Source organism: Mustelus asterias, chromosome 4 (genome assembly GCF_964213995.1).
Source record: "Mustelus asterias chromosome 4, sMusAst1.hap1.1, whole genome shotgun sequence".
NCBI classification, from domain to species: Eukaryota; Metazoa; Chordata; class Chondrichthyes; order Carcharhiniformes; family Triakidae; genus Mustelus; species Mustelus asterias.
In genome coordinates, this window is record NC_135804.1 from 13,491,229 (window position 1) to 13,508,361 (window position 17,133).

The following is a 17,133-nucleotide window of genomic DNA, read 5'->3' on the forward strand; positions in this document are numbered from 1 at the left end:
CCCTGTGTCTTTGGTTAAACTGTTTTGCAGTGTCCACTTCCAAAGCTTTCCGGTTTGTTTTTCAACAGATCACCTTGAAGATTGTGAAATATGATGCTCGTGGGAACTTCCTGGGCTGGGAGGATGTGAGAGGAGGTACTTTACAGGTGAGTGGTTGTATGGTATTGCTCTCTGGTTTTGCTGTGAAGTAATCAGTCAAAGATGTTGTCATGGATCTGCCTAGTGACAGGAGTAGCCGGCTTTCAAATGGGAAGATGATATGCGACCTTTGCCAGTATTGAGGTTAGCAGAGTCAGGTATAAATAACTATCAAAAGAGAAAATGTTGAAAAATCTCAGCAGGTCTGGCAGCATCTGTAAGGAGAGAAAAGAGGTGATGTTTCGAGTCCATTCACACTTTCTATTCTCTCTATGGACTGCCATTAGCAGCCTTTCCCCTTGTTTTTGTGGCTATGACTCATCTTTCATTCCCTCACCCTGCAATATAAATATCTCCCACTTTCTACGCCTTTTAGCTTTGACAAAGGCTCAACTGGACTTGAAACGTCAGCTCTTTTCTCTCCTTACAGATGCTGCCAGACCTGCTGAGATTTTCCAGCATTTTCTCTTTTGGTTTCAGATACCATCATCCGCAATAATTTGCTTTTATAAATAACTATCATCAGGAAACAGCTTACCTAGACAACTAAGAGATCAGTGGAGGTATACAGATGCTAATTTCAAGAGTCACGTAATGCGAGAGATGCAGATAGCCCAAATACACAAAGGGGAAAATCGCCACGGAACCACGGAACTAGCATGTGCAGAAGCAGGCAGGCCAGTTTAACATCTAACAGCCAAGAAGGCATTGTAGCATTTAAGAAGTCTTAGAGCCAAGAGAGTGCAGGAACCTTCATAAAAGCAGTTTAAATACATTTGCTGCACCAGGAAAAGACATTTCCCAATTTGATCGTCTGCCTTGTATTGTGTGGTAACTATAAGCTGGATTTGACTTATAGACATATTTAAGTTGGATGTTGTTTGGGAACGAGAAAATCTTAAGCATGTCAGGGGTCGCAAATATATATATTTTGGAACAAGGGGTAATTTCTATATAAACTATGCAGATGTTTAGTAGTTTATATATTTAATTGTCTTAGAATGTTACAGTCCTTATCATGTATATTTGTCTTTTCTTTAGTTTGATAACTAGTCTTTAGTAATTGTTACACAATGACTGGGCTGATTATTCTCACCGAAAGTTTCACATGAGTCCTCGCACCATTCCAAAACAAAACTATATACCACCACGAACCAGTGCTTCAAGTTGAGATGCCCTTGCAGGTAACATCCGGGCCGTTCATGACTGTGATTGAAGGTGGAATAGTGCAGAGTATCAAAACCCCAGAGTGTCAATTGTGCTTGGGATCCTCCACTCTCAGACCAACTTCCCCATAATGGCACATACAGGAATGGAAAGGGAAAATCACAGAGGGTGTGAGAATGATCTGATGGTGGTTAAGGCATGAAAGAGGCAGTGATGAAGCATCATCGTCCTGTTTCTCCCTCCATAGATGCTGCCTCACCTGCTGTTTTTATTTCAGATTTCCAGCACTTGCATTATTTTCCTTTGGCACTTCTGTCCAAAGTATGATCAAATTAATGCAGGAAGTGGGAGTAAATCCTAGAATGCTCCAAATGCTGGTTGCAGCAAACGGCCTCCTGGTGTCAATAAAAAGGAAAACAAGGTTAACAACATTTGCGCAGTTAATTCCTGAGTCCCAATATCTCCACTCTTTCTGCAGTCCCAGTCACCAACACCAGGGACAGACTTTTCCCATCCCGTCCGCCATGGGAATCGTAGCGGGTGGGACAAGACCATGCAAAGGTTGTTGACCTCAGGTGGGATGTTCCGGTCTTGGGGTGAGGGCGGCCCCCCAGGTGTTTGAAACACCCGCCATCACTACAGTTAACTTAGAGACAAGAATGGGGTAAATCGTCTGGTCCCACCCACCATGGGAATCACCTTCGGCAGGATGGAAAATTTGATGGACTATTTAGAGAGCCATTGACTCTGGGTGAGAATTTCTGGTCTCGGGGTGGGAGCGATTGGAAAATCCTGCCCAGTGTGACAGAACCAATCAATAATTCCACATTCAATGGAAGTTGCATGTGTTAGCTTGTGTTCCGCTGGCTACAGTGATGTTCTGGCTGACAATGGAGGACACAATGTGCCATAATGCAAAGGAAGACAGGAAAAACCATAAGACCATAAGACATAGGAGCAGAATTAGGCCACTCGGCCCATCGAGTCTGCTCTGCCATTCAATCATGGCTGATATTTTTCTCATCCCCATTCTTCTGCCTTTTCCCCATAACCCCTAATCCCCTTATTAATCAAGAACCTATCTATCTCTGTCTTAAAGATATTCAATGACCTGGCCTCCACAGCCTTCTGCGACAAAGAGTTCCACAGATTCACCACTCTCTGGCTGAAGAAATTCCTCCTCATCTCTGTTTTAAAGGATCGTCCCTTTAGCCTGAGGTTGTTCCCTCTGGTTTTAGCTTTTCCTACTAGTGGAAACATCCTCTCCACGTCAACTCTATCCAGGCCTCGCCGTATCCTGTAAGTTTCAATAAGATCCCCCCTCATCCTTCTAAACTCCAATGAGTACAGACCCAGAGTCCTCAACCGTTCCCCCATATGACAAGCTCCTCATTCCGGGAATCATTCTTGTGAACCTCCTCTGGACCCTTTCCAAGGCCAGCATATCCTTCCTTAGATACGGGCTCCAAAACTGCTCACAGTACTCCAAATGGGGTCTGACCAGAAGAAAGACCTCTTCCCTAAATAAGCCAATCTACCCACTCGCCCATTGGAAATGCATAGTGTCGTGCCATTTTGTGCACATCTCTCAGTTACCTTCACCAGCTCTATAACCCTCTGGAGATCCCTGCCCTCCTCCAATTCTAGCCTCCCTTGCATCCTGGATTTTAACCGCTCTGCTATTGGTGGTCATGTATTCTACTGAATAGGATCTGTAAGCTGGAATTTCCTCTCTTGACCGCCCGACTTCTCCACCACCCCATTAAAACTCTCCTTAAAACCCACATCTTTTACCAAACTGTTGGTCACCTCTCCTAACATCTCCTTATGTGGCTCACTGTCAAATGTTAACTGACAGTGCTCCTGTAAAGTGCCTTGGAATCTCATGTTAAAGGTGCTATACAAATGCAAGTTTTGGGTGCACCAGAAGAAAATGTTACTGTTTATTTCACTGCTGCTCCTTATGAAATAACAAAGTACAGCAATTTTCAATGGTTATGTAATGACTTCAGTTTATCTAATTCACATATTTATCATTTTAACAGCTATGTCCAGACACTCAGATATTGCAGGATGCAGCGTATAAATTTGGCTCCACCTATGTCCAGTCTGTAAGTATAGATCAATACGGACAGGTTTTCCTGGTTGACTGTTTGTACTAAATCGGATTGTGTCGGGGAAGACTTTCTCCCTTACTCATCGTAAGGGAAATCTTGGCTGCGATATATGAAGGAACACTTTCCAAAATCCCCGCAAATGGAAAAGAAAGGAATCCCCGCCCCCCCCCCCCCCCCCCCGCCATTGTCTGAGTCAGTGACCACTGTCAGTGAGGTAGAAAATCCAACATTGGCTGCGGTGCAGGAGTTGGATGGATGAAACATATTGGACATGACGTCTGTTGAGGCGGCACTGCTGCCTCACAGTGCCAGGGACCCGGGTTCGATTCCTGGCTTGGGTCACCGTCTGTGTGGAGTCTGCACGTTCTCCCTGTGTCTGCGTGGGTTTCCTCCAGGTGCTCCGGTTTCCCCTCCCACAGTCCACAAGACGTGCTGGTTAGATGTATTGACCACGCTAAATCCTCCCTCAGTGTACCCGAACTGGCGCCAGAGTGTGGCGACTAGGGGATTTTCACAGTAACTTCTTTGCAGTGTGAATGTAAGCCTACTTGTGACACAAATAAATAAAATTTCCTTTGAATGTACCCGACTCAGCAACACACAGTGGGGAACGGGGAACTATTTGGAGGGTGACTCCGTTATGCAGTTCCGCTGTCAGGGAATTTTCCCAGCCGCAGATGTTAGGTTAATTGCATTGTTAGGGTTAAGGATAAACAGAGGGAGGATATTCATTGATTAAGCATATTGAGCACATATGAGGAGGGACCGCTGGGGCTCTGGGTTGGTTGATAGGTGGAAGGCAGAGATATTCTGTGAATAAACCTACTTTCAAGAAAAGGATTTGTGTCTCGCTTCACCCTTCACCATTGGTCTTGGGATCCAGTTAACAGCAGACTGTCGGATGGATTGGATGACTGCTCTGAGGAGGCGGGAAGTTGAGTTGCATATTTAAAAGGCATTTTTAGGGGATCATTGGTACTTTGCTGATGGCAGTGTTCCCTAGCCCCACCATCACACAGGGAGGCTTCTATCCTCAGGTGAAGGGTCCTGGGGGCCAACAGAGCCAGAGTGGCCCAACGAGGGAGGTGTCGGCAGAGAAAACACCCAAACTACCCCCTTCCAGGAGGGCTTTCCCTCAGCCCCCCAGAATTTTATTATCTTTTGAATTCACTTACCTGGAGGTGTCCGGAAGTCTTCTACATGCTTATGTGTGCCCACTGCCCCTGGTGGCACTGCTGAGTCTTCAAAGCTGCTGGCCCCTTTGACTGGGTGGAGAGTTAGGATGCCATCTGGAGTAAAACAGCCAAGCTGGTCCAGCTGCTGCCCACTGCAGCCCCGGTATCCGTTGTCTGCCCCGATGTCAGGGTCCCAAAGCCCACGTTAATATCCAGCCTGTGTGCCAAAGGCCAGGCACTGAAATAAGATGCTTGATGCTACTTATTTTGCCCTTCTGAGTTGTTCATAGACTCCCTGCAGTGCAGAAGGAGGCCATTCGGCCCATCAAGTTTGCACCGACCACAATCCCATCCAGGTCCTATTCCTGTGACCCCACATATTTACCCTCCTAATACCCTGATACTAGGGTCAATTTAGCATGGCCAATCAACCTAACCCCGCACACCCTTGGACTGTGGGAGGAAACCGGAGCACCCGGAGGAAACCCATGCAGACAAGGGGAGAATGTGCAAACTCCACACAGACAGTGACCCGAGGCCAGAATTGAACCCGGGTCCCTGGCACTGTGAGGCAGCAGTGCTAACCACTGTGCCACCATGCTGCCCTGTGTTGGAGGCCACAGGTAAGCTAAGGAAGATGAGCCTCAGAATGGGAGTGGGATCATCACATCGACTGCAAGGCCTGGGCGATTGGTGCATTTCTCAACTTTTATAAATTTAATCTGAAAGGCACTAACTTCTTTAATTAACCACCAGATTTGTTTGGATAAGATGCCTACACAGGGGACATCTTTACTTTGGTCTTCAAAGGTGCCAGTTTGGGGAAGGAAGTCCAGAGCTTAGAGTCCAAACTGCAGCAGGCACGGCCAACAATGTACATTCCAGTTGCTGCATGTGAGATGGCCAATTTCAGAGTTGATCAGAATAAGCTGTATCGAATGTTTAAACCTTTGAAATGATGTTGAACTGTTTTGGAGTTGAGCTGACTGGGGTAGCTAAACTCAAGCCTGTTTAATCTAAGTGAATTGGGGCAACATGGTGGCACAGTGGTTAGCACTGCTGCCTCACAGCGCCAGGGACCCGGGTTTGATTCCCAGCTTGGGTCACTGCTTGTGCGGAGTCTGCACATTCTCCCCATGTCTGCGTGGGTTTCCTCCAGTTTCCTCCCACAGTCCAAAGATGTGCGGGCTAGGTGGATTGGCCATGCGCCTTAGTGTCAGGAGGGCTAGCTAGGGTGAATGCATGAGGTTATGGGGATAGGGCCTGGGTGGGATTGGTCAGTGCAGACTCAATGGGCCGAATGGCCTCCTTCTGCAATGTAGGATTTTATAATAAACAGCAACAAAACATGGCAGTTATGTTCAGAGGAGTTTGTGGTTCTGACAACCTATTTTTTCACTCACTGATGAATTGTTGGCGTCGCTGGCCAGGCCAGCATTTATTGCCCATCCCTAATTGCCCTCAAGAAGGTGGTGGTGATGATTCCTTGAGCAATGGGAAAAGAGTTTGGAGACCTTGTTCAGAGCTGAGTGTATCTCATTGTTTTATTTCAGTGCAAGATTCCGATCTCGGATCTTCTCAGTCGATTCCCGGAGCCTGTCTTTTACGAGCTCTTTCTCCTGTTCAATGATAGTCAAGGAGTACAGAAGATCTGGCCCATCCCTGTGCAGAACCTGAACCTGGACAGGAACGATATACGTAAGTCATTGTGTTCAGTAACTTTTTAATGCTCTTGTTCCTCTGACTGTTGTTGGGCAGATCACTGTATCTCATTAACTCCAAGGTGTTGTTTTCCTTTTCCGATAGTTTGACTCCTAAATGTGTTCAACTAACAGAAAGTTTATTCATTCTTGACATGCCAACTGGGCTGGCAAGCCTGGCATTTATTGCCCAACCCCAGTTGCCTTGACCAACGTGGTGTGATTGGGCAGCACCAGAGGGTGGATGAGAAGCAGACGTGTTGGCCTGAGAGAGTGCAGAGGCCGGATTGGATAAAGGCGCAGGCTATCCTTCCAGAGGATATTAAGTGAACCAATTGGGTTTTTTTACAAAAGTTTGGCAGCTCCATGGTCACTTTTACTGATGAGAGTTTTTCTCCCAAGCTCTGCCCGTGGCGTCAACATGGAAAAACACTCGTGAATATGAAGGGTGGTGCAGTTTTTACCCATAGTGACAGGGTAGTCGCCCTGTGTATTGGTCACGGCTCCGCTGGAAGCGAAGTCAGAGACCAGAGCACAGAAATCTCGCCAGCTCGTCAGTGCAGCACTGAGGGAGTGCTACACTGTCAAGAGGTGCCGCTTTACAGTTGAGGCATTAGGCCAATGCCATCCACCTGAGATGGACGTAAAAGATCCTGTGGCTCTATCTCGAAGGAATGCAGGGGAATTATCCCCGGTGTTCTGGTCAATAGCTAACCCTTGACATATATCACAACATCAGATTTTCTGGTCATTATCATGTTTGCAGGATCTTGCTGTGTGAGAATTGGCTGTTGTGTCTCCTACTTTATAAATGACTGCACTTCCAAAGTACTTTATTGGTTGTGAGGCACTTTGAGGTGTCCTGAGGTTGTGCACGGTGCGATATGAACTGCAGATTCACTTTTCTTTTTGCTTCTAGGAGCAGGGGCATTGCGGACATTCTTTTTGGTCGATGGCTTGACGGGGAGGATTGGCAGTCTCAGTAACCCACCAAACTCTGTCACCTACGCGAAAGACATTGTACTCAGGTGAGAGGATGAGCATCACAGGCTCGTTCTGTCTGAGGCTTGAGTTTGTTGAATCGTTGATGCCAGGAACTATGTGCTTCACCAATTAGGGAATCAGATCTCTGATCATCCCCAGTTTCACCTCCCTTCAGTCCAGCTCAGGGTGTGGAGATGGTGGAATGTGATCAGCAAACCCATCTAAGACTTTTCGAATACAACACCATCCCTAGGAAATGGTGACCATGTACAGCAGCCGCGGTCTGTTCGAACTGCCCCCACAGAATTAGCCTTTGAGTGGGAGGGCCATCTTGAGTGGGAGGACCATCTCGAGTGGGAGGGCCATCTCGAGTGGGAGGACCATCTCGAGTGGGAGGACCGTCTCGAGTGGGAGGACTGTCTCGAGTGGGAGTGCCATCTCCGGTGGGAGGGCCATCTCGAGTGGGAGGACCGTCTCGAGTGGGAGGACCGTCTCGAGTGGGAGGACCGTCTTGAGTGGGAGGACCGTCTTGAGTGGGAGGACCGTCTTGAGTGGGAGGACCATCTTGAGTGGGAGGGCTATCTCGTGTGTGAGGGCCCTCTCATGTGGCAGGGCTTGCTGGGTGCATGCACGTGCAGTGAGAGGGTTTTATGTGAAATCTCACCCCAAGTTTCCAACTAGGCTGGCACGGTGGCACAGTGGTTAGCACAGCTGCCTCACAGCGCCAGGGACCTGGGTTCCATTCTCGGCTTGGGTCACTGTGTGGAGTCTGCATGTTCTCCCCGTGTCCGCATGGGTTTCCTCCGGATGCTCCGGTTTCCTCCCACAGTCCAAACATGTGTGGGTTAGGTTGATTGGCTGTGCTAAATTGACCCTAGTGTCAAGGGGACTAGCAGGGTAAATACGTGAGGTTAGGCGGATAGGGCTTGAGTGGGATTGTTGTCGATGCAGACTTGATGGGCTGAATGGCCTCCTCCTGCACTGTAGGGATTCTGTGGATTCTACTACAGATCATGCTGAGCAGTAAAGATATTTTCCATAGAATTATGTCTCCCATCTTAAGACACAATGTCAAGGAAATATCCATCACATACTTACCTCCCAGGTGGGTTACTTATGTCCTTATGACAGGACACTTAAGCACAAATGATAAACATCGGCACAGTCTTCCTGGAACCTGTGCAAACCTGAACAAACCTACCTTGGTACAGATTCCCTGTCTTGCCGGCCCCTAACTCCCAGTGTTACTGGTTAATGATTACACAAGGTGTATTCATAGAAATGTGCAGTCAGGAAGCCTGGCTGGTAACAGTAGCAACCCACCCGAGATAGATTTGGAGGCTTGTAAGACATAAAGTAGAGGCACTCTCGTGGCACCTCCAGTCACTTGCATAATCTGGTCACTAATGTGATAATGTGTATCAGTAAATCAAAAGACTCCATCCGCACGAGGTTACTGGATACAGCAACTCGCCAAGGTTTCTGCAATGGCACCGTCCAAGCTCGTGACCTCTGACCCCAAGAGAGATGAGGGTGGCAGGTTCAAAGAGTTGACAACACCTGAAAATTTCCTCACTAATCTCCAAACCATATACCACTCTGACTTGGAAATGACAGAACTGCCTCCCCAACAGCCCTGTAGGTGTACCAACGCCACATAAACTGTGGCGCTTCAAGAAGGTGGCTCACCATCACCTTCCCGAGGGCAATTAGTGATGGGCAATAAACGCTGGCCTAGCCCGCGATGCCCACATTCAAAGAATAAATTTTTAAAAATTAAATTAAAATAGATAGTGGTAGCCTTGAATGACGATGATGTGCAGTGGGCTGGTTTATTATTTTATTTATATTTGCTGATTTTTTACTGTAGAGGGCGCTGCCGTCATTATCATTCATAATTCTTCCATGACTAAAAAGAGGAAAGTCTTAAAATCCTACAGGGTAGAAGGAGGCCATTCAGCCCATCGAGCCTGCACTGACAACTATCCCACTCAGACCCTAACCCCACGTATCTACCCTGCTACTCCTCCTGACATTAAGAGGCAATTTAGCATGTCCAATCAACCTAACCTGCACATCTTTGGACCGTGGGACAAAACTGGAGCACCCGGAGGAAACCCACACAGACACGGGGAGAATGTGCAAACTCCGCACAGACGGTGACCCAAGCCAGGAATCGAACCCAGGTCCCTGGCGCTGCGAGGCAGCAATGCTGACCACTCTGCCATCGTACCGCCTCCTGTTTTAAGGAACTCAGAAAGCTGAGGGCTGAAGTTATTCTTTTTAAGAGAAAAGGCTCCATCCTTTCCTAATGGATAGAACAAGACACTTTAGGCATTATCCTTAAAAACCTTCTTTTGCACCTACTTCAGTGCCTTTTTATCCTTTTTATAATAGATTATCTGAAGGTGGGTGGATTCAACTTGACTATATTCACATCTGTAATTAATTGTTAAGAGTTTTGCTCATGGCCCTGAGGATGTTCCAGTGGTTTTTGTTTTGAAGGGAATAGTGTTTTGACGGATTCCATCAGCTACTTTTAATCCTTTATATGTCTTTGTAAAGGACCTACCTGCCGACAAGGAACCCAACCAGAGAGCCGCCATTTTTACTGACAGTACGATATGGTCAAGTACAAGATCTCCGAGCACAAGCGCAAGTATGTTCAAGTTTCATTTCCAAGCGCAGTGCTTAGAATTTGTATGACACAGCGGACAAGCACATAACATGCCCACGTCATTCCATTACCGTGCTATTTTTATTGAAGCTTATACTCCTCAGCCTTTACAAAATCTATGAGGAAGAAGTGAAGCCTGGGGAAATAATGGCTGGAATTCTCCAACCTTGCTCGCGGCTGGGATTGTCCAGAACCGCTGCTGTGAACGGAGCGCCAGATTCTCCATTCTCGCTGGCAGCGGTAGCGGGGCGGGCGAGACCTGGAGAATTCCGGCCAATGAGTTTGAGTAGGGGCATGATGAGTCATCTCGGCTGTCAGTATTGAGGGCGTGCTGCATGGTCAGACGAGCCATCTTTCTGATGAGCCATCAAACCCAGACCCCCATCTGTCCCCTCAGGTGACCAGGATAGATCCCATGACAAATGATCCCACTTGAACTTGGTGGGGATAATGTAGGGAGGAGCTACACGATAAATGGAAGAACCATAAAGGGTGTAGAGACGCAGAGGGACCTGGGTGTGCAAGTCCACAGATCTTTGAAGGTGACGTCACAGGTGGAGAAGGTGGTGAAGAAGGCATATGGCATGCTTGCCTTTATAGGACGGGGCATAGAGTATAAGAGTTGGGGTCTGATGTTGCAGATGTATAGAACGTTGGTTCGGCCGCATTTGGAATACTGCGTCCAGTTCTGGTCGCCACACTACCAGAAGGACGTGGAGGCTTTGGAGAGAGTACAGAGGAGGTTTACCAGGATGTTGCCTGGTATGGAGGGGCTTAGTTATGAGGAGAGATTGGGGAAACTGGGGTTGTTCTCCTTGGAAAGACGGAGGATGAGGGGAGACTTAATAGAGGTGTATAAAATTATGAAAGGCATAGATAGGGTGAACGGTGGGAAGCTTTTCCCCGGGTCGGTGGTGACGTTCACGAGGGGTCATAGGTTCAAGGTGAAGGGAGGGAGGTTTAACACAGACATCAGAAGGACATATTTCACACAGAGGGTCGTGGGGGCCTGGAATGTGTTGCCGGGCAAGGTGGTGGAGGCGGACACACTGGGAACGTTTAAGACTTATCTAGACAGCTATATGAACGGAGTGGGAATGGAGGGATACAAAAGAGTGGTCTAGTTTGGACCAGGGAACGGCGCGGGCTAATTGTTCCTTGTTTCTCGTTTCAAGGCTTCATTCTATGATCATCTTGCTGGTGCCAGTACAGAGCAAGACTGCGGATAGTTGGGAACCTGTCTCGGGGGCAGGGAATTCAGATGGTGTTCGTGGAAATGACTAGGGTTGGGAAGCATTTACCGATCAGGGCCATTGTGATCTCCTGGACTCGTTTCGATCGCCTCAGGGGGTCGGAGAGGAATTTCCCAGATTTTTTTTCCCCATATTGGCCCTGGGGTTTTTCACTCTGGGTTTTCGCCTCTCCCTGGAGATCACATGGTCTGGAATGGGGGGGGTGGGGGTGAGTTAATAGGTTGTAATGAACAAAGCATCGTAGCTGTGAGGGACAGCTCGGTGGATAGGATATTGGTATGTAGATAGGCTGGAAAATTGGGCGGGGATCCTGGATTCAGGATTCAATCCTGGACCGGGGAGCGGCGCGGGCTTGGAGGGCCGAAGGGCCTGTTCCTGTGCTGTATTGTTCTTTGTTGTTGTTGTTGTTGTTGAAGGACAAGGGAGTTATAATTGGTGTCTTAGGCGACATTTATCCCTCAGCCAATACAGCACAATATCTAGTCATTCATGGAATCATAGAAACCCTACGGTACAGAAGGAGGCCATTCGGCCCATTGAGTCTGCACTGACAACACTCCCACCTAGGCCCTATCCCCGTAACCCCACACATTTACCCCGCTAATCCCTCTAGCTTGCACATTCCGGGACACTAAGGGGAAATTTAGTATGGCTAATCCATCTAAGCCGCACATCTTTGGACTGTAGGAGGAAACCGGAGCACCCGGAGGAAACCCATGCAGACACGGGGAGAACGTGCAGACTCCACACAGACAGTGACCCAAGCTGGGAATCGAGCCCAGGTCTCTGGAGTTGTGGGGCAGTCGTGCTAACCACTATGCCAGCTGCCGCATTATCACATTGTTTTCAGAGAGCTGGCTGTATGCAAATTGGTTGCCATGTTTCCTATGTTGTAAAATGTTTTGGGATGTCTTGACGTTATGAAGGGCAAGATATAAATACAAATCTTCCCTTGTTTTACTATCTACCTGCTACTACACATACGTAATTTAAATTGATAAAGTGCATCTCCTTGCAGATCTAACACTTATGGCCTATATGTACCAGCTGAGATCAGGTGTGGGTCACTGTCTGTGTGGAGTCTGCATGTTCTCTCCGTGTCTGCGTGGGTTTCCTCCGGATGCTCCGGTTTCCTCCCACAGTCCGAAAAACATGCTGGTTCGGTGCATTGGCCGTGCTAAACTCTCCCTCAGTGTACCGGAACAGGCGCCAGAGTGTGGTGACTAGGGGATTTTAACAGTAACTTATCAGTGAGGGCTCCTTTGGGTCAGTGGGAATTGACGTTATTTCCCCCTGAATACTATCTCAACTGTGTCAGTCAATGAAGAACTCAGTCTTGGTTGAATACTGCTCTGCATTTGATTAGTAGAGTGACTGAAGTCTTGGAATTAACATCTAAAATAGACAAAGAGACTGAGTCATAGAATCAGAATCATAGAATCTTACAGTGCAGAAGGAGGTCATCCTGCACTGACTCTCTGATAGACCATCTTACTCAGGTTATATCCCCATAACCCTCTGTATTTGCTTCACTGATCCCCCTAACATACACATCTTAGGACACTCAGGGACAATTTAGCATGGCCAATCCACCTAACCTGCACAGCTTTGGAGTGTGGGAGGAAACCGGAGCACCCGGAGGAAACCCAAGCAGACACGGGAGAGAGCGTGCAAACGCCACACAGACAATTACCCGAAGCTGGTATTGAACTCAGGTCCCTGGAATTGTGAGGCAGCAGTGCTAACCACTGTGCCATTGTGCCACCATCACTGACAGGTTTGAGGAGACCATATTTATAAAATAGCTATTGGCTCACCCAAAGGCATTGCCACTTTGCATTTAAGATAATTCCTCATTCTCTCTGACAGCTGTGGCAGTGAGTGATACAGGTAGGGTAGAACGACAAACATTTATAGCCCCTTTAATGTAGGAAACTGCCCAGAAACTGCTCAGTCTGATACCTGCCATTGGGACAGCAGTTGGGCTGCTCCCATTGACCTCAATGGAGAAGGGGTAACCTTCTAGGGTGGCACAGTGATTAGCACTGCTGCCTCACAGCGCGAGGGACCTGGGTTCGATTCCTGGCTTGGGTCACTGTCTGTGTGGAGTCTGCATGTTCTCCCCGTGTCTGCGTGGGTTTCCTCCGGGTGCTCTGGTTTCCTCCCACAGTCCCATTCATTCGTGGGACGTGGACGTCGATCGCTGGCTGGCCAGCATTTATTGCCCATCCCTGCTCTTGGAGGGCAGTTAAGAGACAATCTCTTTGCTGTGACTCTGGAGTCACATGTAGGCCAGACCGGGTAAGGACAGCAGATTTCCTTTCCTAAAGGATATTTGTGAACCAGCTGGGCTTTTCCGACAATTGACAATGGTTTCACTGTCATCGGTAGACTCTAATTCCAGATATTTTTTGTTGAATTCAAATTCTGCCGTGACGGGATTCGAACCCCGGTCCCCAGATCAGCTTCGGGATTAATCGTCTTGCAATGATACCACTCGGCCATCACCTCTCCTTCCGGCCGCACTTGCCCCAAAACCGGAAAATCCCACCTGATTTCAAAAGACATGGTCCGCCCCTCGCCCGCTACGATTCCCATGGCAGGCAGGACGGGAAAATTCCCCCAGTGTTTATGTTGCCCACCAGCCTCCTCCCACTCCTTTTCATCTAACCTGACAAACGGAGCCTTCTAATCCCTTTCTCCCACACGCGCTTAACTAGCTTCAAGCTAAAACGCATCAGTCCTATTTACCTCAGAGAGTCCTAGCGGTAGCGAGTTTCCAGATTTTAACCACTCCCTGGATAATGACGGTTCCGCTGAAGCTTGTGGGTAGAAATTGGGAAGGGAATCATGGTGCATCTGCAGGGGGGAACATGAGGTTGGCACGGTGGCACAGTGGTTAGCACTGCTGCCTCACAGCGCCAGGGACCCAGGTTCGATTCCAGCTTTGGATCACAGTCTGTGTGGAGTTTTGCACATTCTTCCCATGTCTGCGTGGGTTTCCTCCGGGTGCTCCAGTTTCCTCCCACAGTCCAAAGACGTGCGGGTTAGGTGGATTGGCCATGCTAAATTGCCCCTTAGTGTCAGGGGGACTGACAAGGGTAAATGCGTGGGGTTATGGGGATAGGGCCTGGGTGGGATTGTGGTTGGTACAGACCGAATGGCCTCCTTCTGCACTGTAGGGATTCTATGATTTGGCTCAATTCTCATCACCACAATGAGGCCACAATACAATAAATCAAATGATGTGAAATGGGAAGAATAAGGCTCTAATAAATCAAAACAATGCCCTGGGAAAGCAGTCCAGGCATAATGGGGGCTATTCTCCCGTTCCGACTGCCACGGGAATCGGAGCAGGCGGGGGGAGAGGGCGGACCATGATCTCAGGTGGGATTCTCCGGACCATGAGGGCGGTCCATGATGTCAGGTGGGATTCTCCGGTTTTGGGGTGAGCACAGCCAGAGAATCCCACCCAATATCTCACACTGGAAGATTGTTCTTGCAGAATGCCTCCAGGAGAGGATTGCTTCTGTAATGACCATTGCCTTGGTTCCCCAAGGAGCTGACACGGTTGTGGAAGATTCCCTCACTGGTTCTTTCTGGCTTTCTCCACTAGGTAACATTTGCTGTGCGTTACGAAATGAGCTATTCAGTACACAAGAGAGACACCGATGTAAGTATTGGGATTAAAAACCCAAAACGCGGCACATTTTCTCATTCGATTCCATCTGTCAATCCTACTGAAGAATAATTGCAACACCTCGTAGTCATTCTAATCGTCTCCGCACCTTCCCGTCGTATTGTTTCTGCATTAGAGTTTTGTGAAACATTTGCTGAATGTTAAGTTACGGTTCCAGCCGAGTGATGTCATTGATTTTGAGCTCCTTTTTCAACCCGTGCTAGTGGAGAGTTGGAGGTTTTGTTGGAATAGAGAAGTTGCCCCGTTAAGGGTGTTATTATAGTGTTCAATGCTCCTCTCATTTCATTTTCTGGGTGCAGTTAGATGGCCACAAAGTGATTTAATTTGTCTTCTTTTGACACAAATCTCTATTGCAAGACCCCAGAATAAACTGGATTTATGAAATTCAATATTGAAAATATTCCTGCTGCCTCAAGAGTAGAGTTCAGGTTTTCCACCTTCCCATGCGAGTGGTGCACAGATTTCAGTGCCTCTCAGTGAAGACCAGTCCGAGTATTTACATTCCACGTTGCTGCCGAGCCTGACATGTTTTATACTCAGCATGTTCGTCCATCCCTGTTCCTGAAAGGATTTCTCGAAGCTTCAAAGACCAACCGTACGCCACGATCTTTGGGCGGCATGGTGGCACAGTGGTTAGCACTGCTGCCTCACAGCGCTAGGGACCCGGGTTCGATTCCTAGCTTGGGTGACTGTCTGTGTGGAGTTTGTACATTCTCCCCGTGTCTGCGTGGGTTTCCTCCGGATGCTCCTGTTTCATCCCACAGTACAAAAGACGTGCTGGTTGGGTGGATTGGTCATGCTAAATTGACCCTTAGTGTCAGGGGGAACAGCAGGGTAAATACTTGGGGTTATGGGGATTGGGCCTGGGTGTGATTGTTGTTGGTGCAGGCTTGATGGGCCAAATGGCCTCCTTCTGAAGTCATAGAAGCTTACACTATGCAAACAGGCCCTTCAGCCTAACTTGTCTATGCCGCCCTTTTTTTAAAAACACTAAGCTGGTCCCAATTGCCCACTTTTGGCCCATATCCCTCTATACCCATCTTACCCATGTAACTACCTAAATGCTTTCTAAAAGACAAAATTGTACCCGCCTCTACTACTACCTCTGGCAGCTTGTTCCAGACACTCACCACCCTCTGTGTGAAAAAATTACCCCTCTGGACCCTTTTGCATCTTTCCCCTCTCACCTTAAACCTCTAGTTTTAGACTCCTCTTTGGGATTCTGTGATTCTATTTGACCAAGCTTATGTTAAGCTACTGGAACATTTTCTTATGTGGCTTGGTGTCAGATTTGGTTTGGTAAGCACTCCTGTGATGTGTCTTGGGATGCTTAGTACTCTAGAGGCACTAGATAAATGCACATTGTTAAGGGAGGATGGAGTCTGAGGTTACTTGGAGAGCGGAGTCAGGGATGTGAAAGCATAGGGCATTGGGCAGGGGTATGGGAGCACTGGGAGTATATATATCCTGATTCATTTTGAATGATTTAAATGGTTCATTTTTAAAAAAAAATCATAATTGATTTTGTTTATTCCAGAATTGGGTGTTGTTCCTGTTTCCACTGGCAGTTCTCTGTATTTCTGATTTGTACACTCCCTGACCCTCAGTTTTGCATTGCTGCTGTTTCATTGCCCAATGAAATGTAATATTGAAATGTTGCCAGAAAGTGGTTGACAGTAAAAAATATTGACAGTGATAAAAACAGGCTAAAAATATCATAACAAGGACTACGGTGCAATAAATGCATACAACACACAAGGCATAAGGCTTACAACATATTGATCGGGGTAGAGTATAATTCTGATTCTAAGTAAAGCTTAAAGTTAAAGTTTATTTATTCATGTCACAAGCAGGCTTACATTAACACTGCAGTGAAGCTACTGTGAAAATCCCCTAGTCGCCACACTCTAGCACCCGTTCGGATAGACTGAGGGAGAATTTAGAACAAAGAACAAAGAAAATTACAGCACAGGAACAGGCCCTTCGGCCCTCCAAGCCTGCACCAAACATGCAGCCCAACTGAACTAAAACCCCCTATCCTTCCAGGGACCATATCCCTCTATTCCCATCCTATTTATATATTTTGTCAAGACACCCCTTAAAAGTCACTATTGTATCTGCTTCCACTATCTCCCACGGCAGCGAGTTCGAGGCGCCCACCACCCTCTGTGTAAAAAAACTTGCTTCGTACCTGTCCTTTAAACCTTGCCCCTCGCACCTTA

At 47.7% G+C, this 17,133-nt stretch overlaps 1 protein-coding gene across 1 annotated transcript in view; it reads left to right on the forward strand.

Annotated features, from left to right (window-relative positions):
* Nucleotides 1-17,133, forward strand: part of LOC144492497 (meckelin-like) — a 108,555-nt gene that overhangs the window by 38,445 nt on the left and 52,977 nt on the right. Inside the window, exons 10-15 of the mRNA XM_078210584.1 lie at nucleotides 69-146; nucleotides 3,351-3,416; nucleotides 6,151-6,295; nucleotides 7,217-7,325; nucleotides 9,847-9,940; nucleotides 14,828-14,884. Coding sequence (XP_078066710.1) covers nucleotides 69-146; nucleotides 3,351-3,416; nucleotides 6,151-6,295; nucleotides 7,217-7,325; nucleotides 9,847-9,940; nucleotides 14,828-14,884 — 549 coding nt within the window. The remainder of the gene's footprint in view (nucleotides 1-68; nucleotides 147-3,350; nucleotides 3,417-6,150; nucleotides 6,296-7,216; nucleotides 7,326-9,846; nucleotides 9,941-14,827; nucleotides 14,885-17,133) is intronic.